At 38.2% G+C, this 10,387-nt stretch overlaps 1 protein-coding gene across 3 annotated transcripts in view; it reads right to left on the bottom strand.

The window, feature by feature from the left end:
- Positions 1-656: 656 nt before the first annotated feature.
- kdr (kinase insert domain receptor (a type III receptor tyrosine kinase)) overlaps positions 657-10,387 on the bottom strand; it is a 33,476-nt gene continuing 23,745 nt past the window's right edge. Inside the window, exons 16-30 of one of the 3 annotated variants that reach the window (XM_017456416.3) lie at positions 9,906-10,012; positions 9,415-9,550; positions 9,132-9,236; positions 6,874-6,987; positions 6,552-6,640; positions 6,236-6,404; positions 5,465-5,556; positions 5,240-5,362; positions 5,017-5,128; positions 4,655-4,754; positions 2,711-2,816; positions 2,433-2,578; positions 2,300-2,351; positions 2,093-2,178; positions 657-2,017 (exon numbers count right to left, since the gene is read on the bottom strand). In XM_017456416.3, the coding sequence (XP_017311905.1) occupies positions 1,801-2,017; positions 2,093-2,178; positions 2,300-2,351; positions 2,433-2,578; positions 2,711-2,816; positions 4,655-4,754; positions 5,017-5,128; positions 5,240-5,362; positions 5,465-5,556; positions 6,236-6,404; positions 6,552-6,640; positions 6,874-6,987; positions 9,132-9,236; positions 9,415-9,550; positions 9,906-10,012 (1,754 nt within the window). In that variant the 3' untranslated portion in view covers positions 657-1,800. The remainder of the gene's footprint in view (positions 2,018-2,092; positions 2,179-2,299; positions 2,352-2,432; positions 2,579-2,710; positions 2,817-4,654; positions 4,755-5,016; positions 5,129-5,239; positions 5,363-5,464; positions 5,557-6,235; positions 6,405-6,551; positions 6,641-6,873; positions 6,988-9,131; positions 9,237-9,414; positions 9,551-9,905; positions 10,013-10,387) is intronic. The other 2 variants (XM_017456418.3, XM_017456417.3) reach the window with 2 other exon arrangements.

Raw genomic sequence — 10,387 nt, 5'->3', positions numbered from 1 at the left:
TGAAATTTGGAATGAAGCAGCGTCTCCCTTTGCCAACAGTGGTGGTACAAAATAGTCAAGTAGTAATATAACATATTTTTTCTTTCATGCAATGCCAGTACACTCGTATTAAATTGGCAACCCCTGTATATCTGGCCTTGGCTATTCTGGGTAGCCATATTGAGCTGAGTGCTTCTAAGAAAAAGTTCAAGGATGGAAGGATGTTATTTCCTACACAAGCGTACACACATATGCACAAAAACAATGAAACAATGAGATGCACAATCTGTTGGTCTTATTTTCTCACACCCACTGAATACCATATGCACCTGCACAGACATAACTAATATTTTTTTATTGATTTAGACAGACAGACAGACAAACAGACAGACAGACAGACAGACACACAGACATACACACACACACACACACACACACACACACACACACACATTAGAAAACAACTTTTTGCGCATTGTCTCCTCAAGGTCACTGCAAAACAGATACAGGATGCGAGGGGTCTCACAACCTGGCACACACCCAAATGCTGACATGTGCGCGCGCACACACACACACACACACACACACACATGCTCCTTTCTACCCTGCCTTTAGTAGATGTTACTGTGGATAACATTCAATGTTACACAAATTCTGACAGCTACAATTAGTAGAAATATTTTTGATAAAAGTTTATTTTAGAAAACTAGTTATGTTTAGGACATATTTAATAAAATATATTGTTCTTACGTGACCTACATTAAGGTCCTCACTTAATAACCTGTACATTCAGGAAGCAAACCATGAAAAAAAGAAAAGCATAACGTAAAGAAGAACAAGAGGCATGAGAAAGAACATTTGAGAGACATTTTCATTGCTCGTGATTTGATAAGATGCTGGCCAAACGTCATGAAAAAAAAACAACAATACAAAACATAAATATAGAGAAGAAAAAAGAAACATTAGGTCAATCAATTGTCTCACATTCCATTTGTTATTTCTTGCCTGAAAGAAAGTGGGTGTGTCTTTTTACAGGAAGTGGGAGTGGTCTCAATGAGCAGCTACTCTTGCTCAGCAGTCTGTGTAAACAACGATTACATTTCCAAAAAAAAGGCTTTCTTCAAAAAAAAAAAGGTGAACTTTAAATGAATTAAAACGAACACATTTACAGCAAAGCACATATAGACATATACGGCTTATCTGCAAACACTATATATACATATATAGTATGTATTATATATATAATTTATTATTTTTTTCTTTTTTAAGGGAGACATAGACATGGAAAGTAATTTGTATGATAAATATATCAATATGCAAGTGTTTCACATGCTTAACATTGCAGGAAAAACAAGTGAATTGTAGTTTTCAGCTAAGGCACAGTGTTCAATTGAATGCTGTATGTTATGTATGTTATACTCAGTGATTATCATTTGAAATCTCGACATACAGTTACAGGCATCTGCATGCAACACTTTAATGTTAACGAGATTTACTGACTTGAATATATGTACCTGACTAAATCCTATTAAATAAACACTACAGAGAAATCATAATGCCACTGATCAACATAATGTGAGGAGAGCTGTGCTCAAATCAAATAATTGCTTTGTAGTATGGACTGGAATCCTGTCTAAGCACCAACCTATCATAAGCAGAACCTTGTCTTGGTTAAATTGCTTTTGGTGTAAAAGGATGAATCTGCTATTCCAGGCCAAAAGTTAAAAAAAAAAAATAATAATAATAATAAAAAAGCACAATTACAATTAGAAAAAAATACTTTGTGTAGTCATATAGTCATGGGCTTATGGGTGGTTCCTATTAAACAGGTGGAGTACTATAGCGGACCTCTGTGCTAAACTTGTCATCCCTCTTTGAGAACGGTGGCTTCTTCAAAATGTCCCTCTTCAGGATCATCTCTTCATTGGCATATACAGGCGCCTCTGTATCATCTGAGTGGTAGCCAGACTGGTAGCCACTGGTTTGATTGGATGATTCGGAGGCCACAGAGTCCTTACTCTTACATCGTAGCAGGGGGCTGAGAGAAGAATTAAAGTTAGTGCACCTCCATAGCATAACATGTACATTTGAAGGGAAATGGCTGGAATCTCACCTGAATTTGGCCATCCTCTGTGCTTGATGATTTAGCGCTTTCATCTCTTCCTGTGATAATCCCACATCACAGACCATATGGCCATTCTACAGGTTAGGAAGAAATCATTAATGAACCAACATAGCTGTCTTTCAAAAAAAAAAAAAAAAAAAAAAAAAAAAAATCTGCCGGAACTGCTTTTCAGTCTTCAATATCCATACACTTTACCATTATGGCACTCTGTTCCAGTGGAATGTCCTCACATTTATGCTGCACATATCTGAAAGGAAAGACACATTAGCAACACAGGTTCAGATACATGTATGCCTTTATGAATGCGAATGCATGTGTGTGTACTAACCCCAATGATGGAGCATTATCATAGATAAGCTGGGTCTCTATGCTTTTTGCCCTTGGTGCATTGTTATATGATGTCACTCTGAGCTGGGGGACTCCTGATCCGCCCTCCACATCCCCCATTGTCAATGGAATATAGTCTTTACCATCCTACATCATGAAAAATATTCACTGAGATCTGTGGCCATACATACCCAAACACTCAAAAATGCTGTCGTTATCACAGAACATCCCTGTTACTAATAAACACATAAAAACCAAACACTGGAAACTGTATGTAACCTGTTGAGCGCTGGCCAGTAGCAAGTTGCCCAGATGCTCCACTAGTTCTGTGAAAGTGGGTCGGTCCTTTGGATGATCCATCCAGCAGTCCAACATGGTCTGATAGCTGAAACATGACATATTCTAATTAAATCAAGATCGGATTACAACTGTATACAAATTACAGTGCTAATACAATATTATACACTGCATCATAAACAAAACTTTGCATCACAAATACAGTAGTTGTACAAACACTTTTTCACTGTGGAACCTTACAAAAGGCTTTACTGAGATTCTTACTGATTTTACTGATACCTTTGCTGGATTCACTATTGAACCCCAATCCTAAGTGGAAGCATTTCTTAGTTGTATATAAAAATTTATTACATTTTTCAGTTATATTTATGTTACAGCAGATATGATATGATATGTAACATATATGTATATATATATATATATATATATATATATATATATATATATATATATATATATATATATATATATATATATATGATACTTCACAGAGAGCATATGGCTCAATCAATCCAGAACAGGCATATCTCAACATACTATATATAAACACCTTTATCAGCCACCAGCATCCTTGTAGATAGGATTGTCCTTGATCAGTTGAGTCACATACAGTCATGTGATTTATTAAATAAAATAACAAACATTTCAATGGGATTCAATTCTGGGCTTTAACTAGGCTATTCCATAATCCTCCATTTCTTCTTTTTGAGCCATTCCTTGGTGTATTTGCTAGTGTTCTTAGGATCATTATCCTGTTGAAAGATCCACTTTCGGTTCAATTTCAATTTTTGGACAGATGGACTCATGCTATCTTCAAGCACTCTTTGATATGATGCAGAATTCATAGTTGAATCAATGAATATGAGCTCTCCAGTCCCTGAAGCAGCGAAGCAACCCCAAACCATAACATTTCCACCACCGTGCTTCACAGTTGGTATGAGGTGCTTCCCCTGAAAAGCTGTCTTTGGTCTGAGTCAAACATACTTGCTGTTACTGTGGCCCAACATTATTCCAAAAGGCCTGGTCTTTGCCTATATGCTCATTGGCAAACTGTAGTCTTACAAAGGCTTTTTCTTTTTCAAAGTCTTTGCAAGACGTAATAGCAGATCCTGTAATTAAATTTTGGGGTTCTTGGAGAGTTCTTTTTGCATCAGACGGTCTGCTCTTGGGTTGAATTTATTAATAGGCACTGTTTCAAAAAGGATCAAATGTTTGCTTGTCCAAATATGTTAACAAAAAAAAACCAACAATTTCCATGGGGTGTACTTATTTTTCCTTATTTCAAAAAGAATCATTCCCATGATCTCAGTCATGTGACACTTTCGTTCCCGGCTTTCTAAAACATTTAAGGCATTGCTGGAACTCAAGAGTCTGTATGAACTCTTGTGAACCATATTGTTTCTAATACACAATTCAGGGACATTGAGTCATATAACTTGAATACAGAGAGTCTCAATATTGGGAGGGGCAACTTTAACAAAAAATCTCTGGGAAGAGCGAGCAAATATTGAACATTGCTATTCCAGGCAACCTCAATTATAGAAAGACAATTTATAAACAGTGGACGGTTTATACTGGGCAGTGGCTTTTACTATATAAAATAATATTTCAGAATCCCCTGAATGAACCAAAAGTCTTTATCTAGTTGTTGATCTAGTACCTGGGAAAACAGCTACACAGATCTCCCCATTTACTTGCCTCTAGCTTTTTTTTAAAACAATTTTTAACAATTTAAACAATTTTTAATTTTTTCTTTATATGAAAAAAGTCTGTCTAGATTCCAGAGTTATGAACCACTGATTGGTGTGATTGTGCCCAAAAAGATTGTATTCTTCAATTTGAAGAGCCTGGACCCCAGCGCCCAATACCTAATATATATTTTATTTATATCAACACTATATGCTACTACAAGGGAAGTATAGTTACATCTCAGGGGTGGCATAGTCAGGTGGTCTCATCCTGGTACCATCTTTTAGCCTCCTGCAGAACGACTCGTCAATATTCACTCCCGGATATGGAGATGCACCTGCATTTCACAACAGATACAGTAAAGGATTATTACTCTGTAATATATAGTATATATAGTAATTGTTATGATGCTTATAATATGCTATAATTATAAAAACTAACACTTAAAACAACAATCAAATTTATTTTACATCAAAATGTAAAATTTGGATTCATTATTTTGCAGTTTTGCAGGGACAGTGGAGGCATTTTGGAAAATACATTTACCTACGAAAGAGTGACTGTTTAATGAATTATAGCAAGACAGCAAACTCCCTCACCCAAGGAGAAGATCTCCCAGAGTAGTACTCCAAAGGACCACACATCACTCTGTGTTGTATACACACGGTCGAATATTGTTTCTGGAGCCATCCACTTCAGAGGGAGACGTGCCTAAGAGGTAGATTAGGTATGACATTACTATGAAGTTCTCTTCAATAGATCAACATTACATATACATAATGGGCAGTCAGAGTTCATGAGGAAACATATAAGTGTGCTCACATCTCCTTTGCGGACATAGTCTGGGTCTTTATACACGTCTCTGGCCAGGCCAAAGTCACAGATCTTCACAATGTTGTTCTCAGAAAGAAGAATGTTTCTAGCTGCCAAATCCCGGTGAATGCACTGACAGAGGCACAGAAATGTTGTACGTTTACACACACACACACACACACACACACTCATACTGTATACACACACAAATACAATATTGTTTTTGAGATTTACTTTTCGAGAGGAGAGGAACTCCATTCCCTTGGCCACTTGAAAGCTATAACTGATGAGATCTTCCATAGTCAATTGATCCCAGTCTGAACTTTCTGCAGCACAGAGATTCATAACAACATCAACAACTGCATTATAGTCAGGTAGCAAGAAGCAAGAAGAATCATATCACTGACGTATTCCATCATCAAATGAGGACAGTGTAAATGTCAATCATCTCATTTGACCTTTCCTAGAATCTCTATGAAGCTGACAAAGGCAAAAAAAGTACTGAAGAAACATGTCTTGAATCTTGCTTTGTGCACAGGACCATTGTCATGCTCCTTCGATCCAGTTACCATTTAACAGTTTGGGGAAGGCCCATACAATATATCGAAGTTCGGGTGTCCACATATTTTTGACCATATAGTGTATATCTATCTATGTCATTCGCATGGGCAACAAAAAGCAGAATATCCAGTAATTTATTAGTGTCTACTATAAATTAGTCAGTAGCTACTGTGAAAATACAGGACATATATATAGTTAAAAGACTATAAGAGAAATGTACTGTAAGTCTGGAAGTCCAGAATTTCGAGTTCATAAATATTCACACTGACATTCATTCTGACAATCCTAGTGTTTATTTAGGAATATAAACTATAGATATACTAGCTTATTTAAAGGGACATTTGTATAATGCTAAGAGTGACATAAACCACGAAAGGTTTTCAGTCAGATAGATTAATTTGTCTAGTAGTAGCAGGTCATGGCACTGTGGCAGACTGGCAGTACCTTGCTGATCCTGCTGAGGATTGGCGCTCCACTCACTTCTCAGTCCAGAGCAGATGGCAGTGCCAGTGCAGATGTCCAATCGAGCAGTAGTGCCCATACCTAGATCCCCTTCTTTCAGGTCCTCCTCAATTTCACCAGCTCTGTCCTGCATCAGCTGAGGCCTATGCTTCTGAAACAACACATGGGAAATGTGCATGTTTTTATTTTTAAGCTTGTTACTTTGAAGGCCTGCCAAATGACATAAGTAGAATATAGATCAATGAAACCACATTAAAGAAATCTTTCTCCATGTTTTGAAGGGTGAGAGTTCATTTACCTTGAAGGGGCTATATTCTCCACGCTTACTCTTCAGATAACTGGACAGGTTCCCATGCTTACAGTATTCCACTATTACCATCAATGGACCTGAGAGAGAGGGAGAAGATAAAGAGCTTTTACTGTGTTTCAAAGTAATGGTGCTGTTTTGTGCAGTGTTAAAAGAGAATTTAAACTGTAACCATGGCTCCTTCAAAAAATAAACATACTTTTCAGACACAGGGAGATGTGTGCAGTTCATAAGTGTGCCTTTAAACTCTGCTGTTTTGAGCTGTTTTTCATTAAGTATATCACGTGTTTAGATGATGATAAAGTGGACTCACCACCTGGTTTGGTACAGGCGCCTAGCAAATTGACCACATTGAGATGGTGGCCAATATGGATAAGGATCTTCAGCTCGGACATCAAGGCACGGTACTCACTGGAGGTAGCACCCTCTGTGGTTGGGGAGATGTTACACATTACAATCATTTCATAGCTGCAGGACAGGCAAGGTAATTGTTTGGGGCCCTGAATTTTGAGGAGGCTCCCTGAAGGAGATCCTCTAAATCCATGGAAATGTCAAATCTCAAAGTGCACAACTCCCTCAAATTCTCTGATACAATGCTTTACCAGGAACAATCCAAAAGGGGGGCCTCATCTCACCAAGTTGATTTTGAATTGTCATGCATTTCAAAACAAATAGAACTTACCTGGAAGCCAAAAAAGAAATCAAGAACAAGAAAAAGACAGAAGGAGAGGTCTGAGGAAGCAGAACTGTGGTAATTGGTGGAGATTATCTAATTAAATAATTAAGGATGGCAACTACATTCACAGTATCCATCCATCCATCCATCCATCCATTTTCTGTACCGCTTATCCTACACAGGGTTGCGGGAAGCCTGGAGCCTATACCAGGGAACTCGGGGCACAAGGCGGGGGATACCCTGGATGGGGTGTCAACCAATCACACACACGCACACACCCATTCACACACTGACAACTTAGACATGTCAATCAGCCTACAACGCATGTCTTTGGACTGGGGAAGGAAACCGGAGTAGCAGGAGGAAACCCCCAAAGCATGGGAAGAAAATGCAAACTCAGTGCACACAGGGCAGAGTCAGGAATCAAACCTCCAAGGAACCCCCAATCAAACCAGAGGTACGGGGTAAATGTGTTAACTTATTGACTGTGCGCCTATATACATAGTATCTATGCCAGAAATTAATGTATCACTATCCAAACATAACTAGGAGAAGCATGAAATTAGCTAAGAGTCAGTGCTCAAGTCTGGAGCACTTTTAATGTTCATTATTTAGCAAGCTTTCTTGGTAGAATTCGTCAGTTTGTTCAAACTGTCTTGATAGTGTGGTCTTTTCAAGTATTTACAGAGTATACAAGCCAAAACTTTACCAAATATGTTCTGTCATAGCCTACATGATGTAGCAATGGTTTATCTAATTTGGAAACCTGATCTAGCACTACAGTACATCTAGCATGCTGTAACAATCTGCTATCTTTGGGGATGGAAATCTTGTTTTGTGTGTATTGTCCCATGTTACCAGCCTGCGCTAGCCTGCTCTGCTTCCACCTCCCACGATGACATGACTAATAAGCAACCCTATTTAAAAAGGAAGAGAGGAGAGAGGATGAGGAGGGTGATGATGGTGATGATGATGATGATGTTGATGTTGGAAGTGGTTACCTGTGATTGTGTGTTAGGAGATTGTGTTTGATTTGTGTTTGCTTGCCCTTGTTACAGTATTCTTTGTTCTGACTGCTGTTCTGGTTCTGACTTTTGCCCATTTCTGACTGAGTTTGACTCTCCCTGTACGTATTTGTGTACATATTCACCACTGTATATATTTTTCACTTGGTTTAATGGCAGTAGAGGTGTGGCTGCCATTTCTTTTATGACAGGGGGTCCTTTTTGTCTCTGTTTTTGGATTAGGGAGTTAGGGAAGTAAGTTTGAATTTTTGTTGTTTTTTCTTTTAGGTAAAAAAGCTCTAAACCAAGAATTCTTTAATTTATTATTTTGGCCTTGGCCCACCCTGAAGATACGTCTGGTGTTGTGTTCTATGTACAGTTGTATGTACACTTGCCTATTTGTACAATCTCTTATTAAGAGACCACGAGCTGGTTACTCTGTGCGGCTCAACCTAGACTGGGTCATAACAATGCAGAAAATAATGCTAACACTCCAGTTTACATTCTAAAATGCTTTTTTTTGTGGATTTCTGATTCCTTATAAAGGCATCTGGGTAACATAATGGCAATAAAGAGGGGGGAAAATGTCATGAGGGCTGTTTGTATTTTCTTGCTTGCGGATCACCTCTGTAACTATTAGAATGAGTTGAAATACCAAGCATACTCAGTGTATAGATGAATAAATCGTTACTTTGTCTAGTTTGTATGCAGCTGGATAGATCATTTAGCTGATTACTTTTAATGCATACCTAACCCAGAAATGCTCATTTTATTATGTTATTATGTACTGAAATCTAGAAGGGCCTAAAAAGGTTGTGAAAATATGATCATGCTAAATGGTAGAACTGGTTACCCTTCATCTGGTAGTGAGAATGTAAAAAGTTCACTTACCCTTTAGCATCTTCACTGCTACCGTAGTGCAGGTGGTGGCCTTTTCAATGCCGAATGCTGCAGCCTCCAGAACCTGACCAAATGCCCCTCGACCCAGCGGTTCCCCTAGAATCACCGATTTCGGTGTTACATTTTAGATTGGTTGATTATATAATTTACAATAGGCACATTTTTGAAAGCTTTATTAAACCGGCCTCATTGTTTCATTTAACTTGGATACTCTTATTTCAGTATTCTATGCCAGATTTCCAGGCATAGCCTGAGTTATGGGTCTGAAGCTCACCTAGTTTGAGGCGCTCACGGGGAAACTCCCACTTGCTGGAATCATAGGTGAGTCTCTCACAGTGCTCGTCCATTGGCATGTCTTCTGCATCTAAGATAATTGACAAGTAGCCTGTCTTCATATCTCCATCAGTGGGCTGAGAGTGACAAGGACAGGAGGAAAATGAGAATGAGGAAATTCAAGGACAATATACTTATCCTTGATTCAGTGAGGGGGAGTGATTAAAGACATGACTCCCTGTAGGAGCTTCAGTGAGTGACCCTCATTCCCTTATTAGTTATGAGTTACAATGAGATACCAAGTCCCACCCAGGCTGCCCAACACACATAGCATGCAATCGTACTGGGACATGGGGAGGAGCTTCATAACCCAGAATAGGGCGTATAATTGTAGGAACTCACAAAGGAAAAAGGGAGCTACGGCCTAAGCAGTCTTCTCACGTGTAGGCAAAGAGAGTTTGTGTGACTGAAAGGTTGAAAGTGAAATATTACCCGTTTTCTGTTGCGTATGACAAAGACAATGAGAAGCCAGAAGAACATGGCGATAACCACAGCACCAATCGGCACAATCAGCTCCACATTCATCTTCTCCTCTGCGCCTAATATAAAGAAACCAATTACACACATGAAACAGACTATAATACTCCTAATGGAGTGGTAATTCATACTGTAGGACAATATATAATTTACAGACTAAAACCAATGATAAAATTTTTAAAAGATTTCAGCAAAAAATATACATCAAAAAGAAAAATAAATGTGCTTATAATGAGCCGGTGATTTATTCCATTAAATCCGTTTTTTGGTTGTTATTTTTTTTGACAAATACAGGTATGAATATGTGTTGCTGGTGGCACAAAAGCAAGTTTTGAGCCAACATTTTATCTAATCAAAATAAGCTTGAATGAACCTTCTCTGTTTACACCTTGAAGTTTATCATTCCCTTTTATTCTTTTGTCCTCTACATTTTCAGC

Source organism: Ictalurus punctatus, chromosome 25 (genome assembly GCF_001660625.3).
Source record: "Ictalurus punctatus breed USDA103 chromosome 25, Coco_2.0, whole genome shotgun sequence".
Classification (NCBI taxonomy): Eukaryota; Metazoa; Chordata; class Actinopteri; order Siluriformes; family Ictaluridae; genus Ictalurus; species Ictalurus punctatus.
The sequence above is the reverse complement of the archived record's forward strand: the minus strand, read 5'-3'. Positions and strand labels throughout refer to the sequence as shown.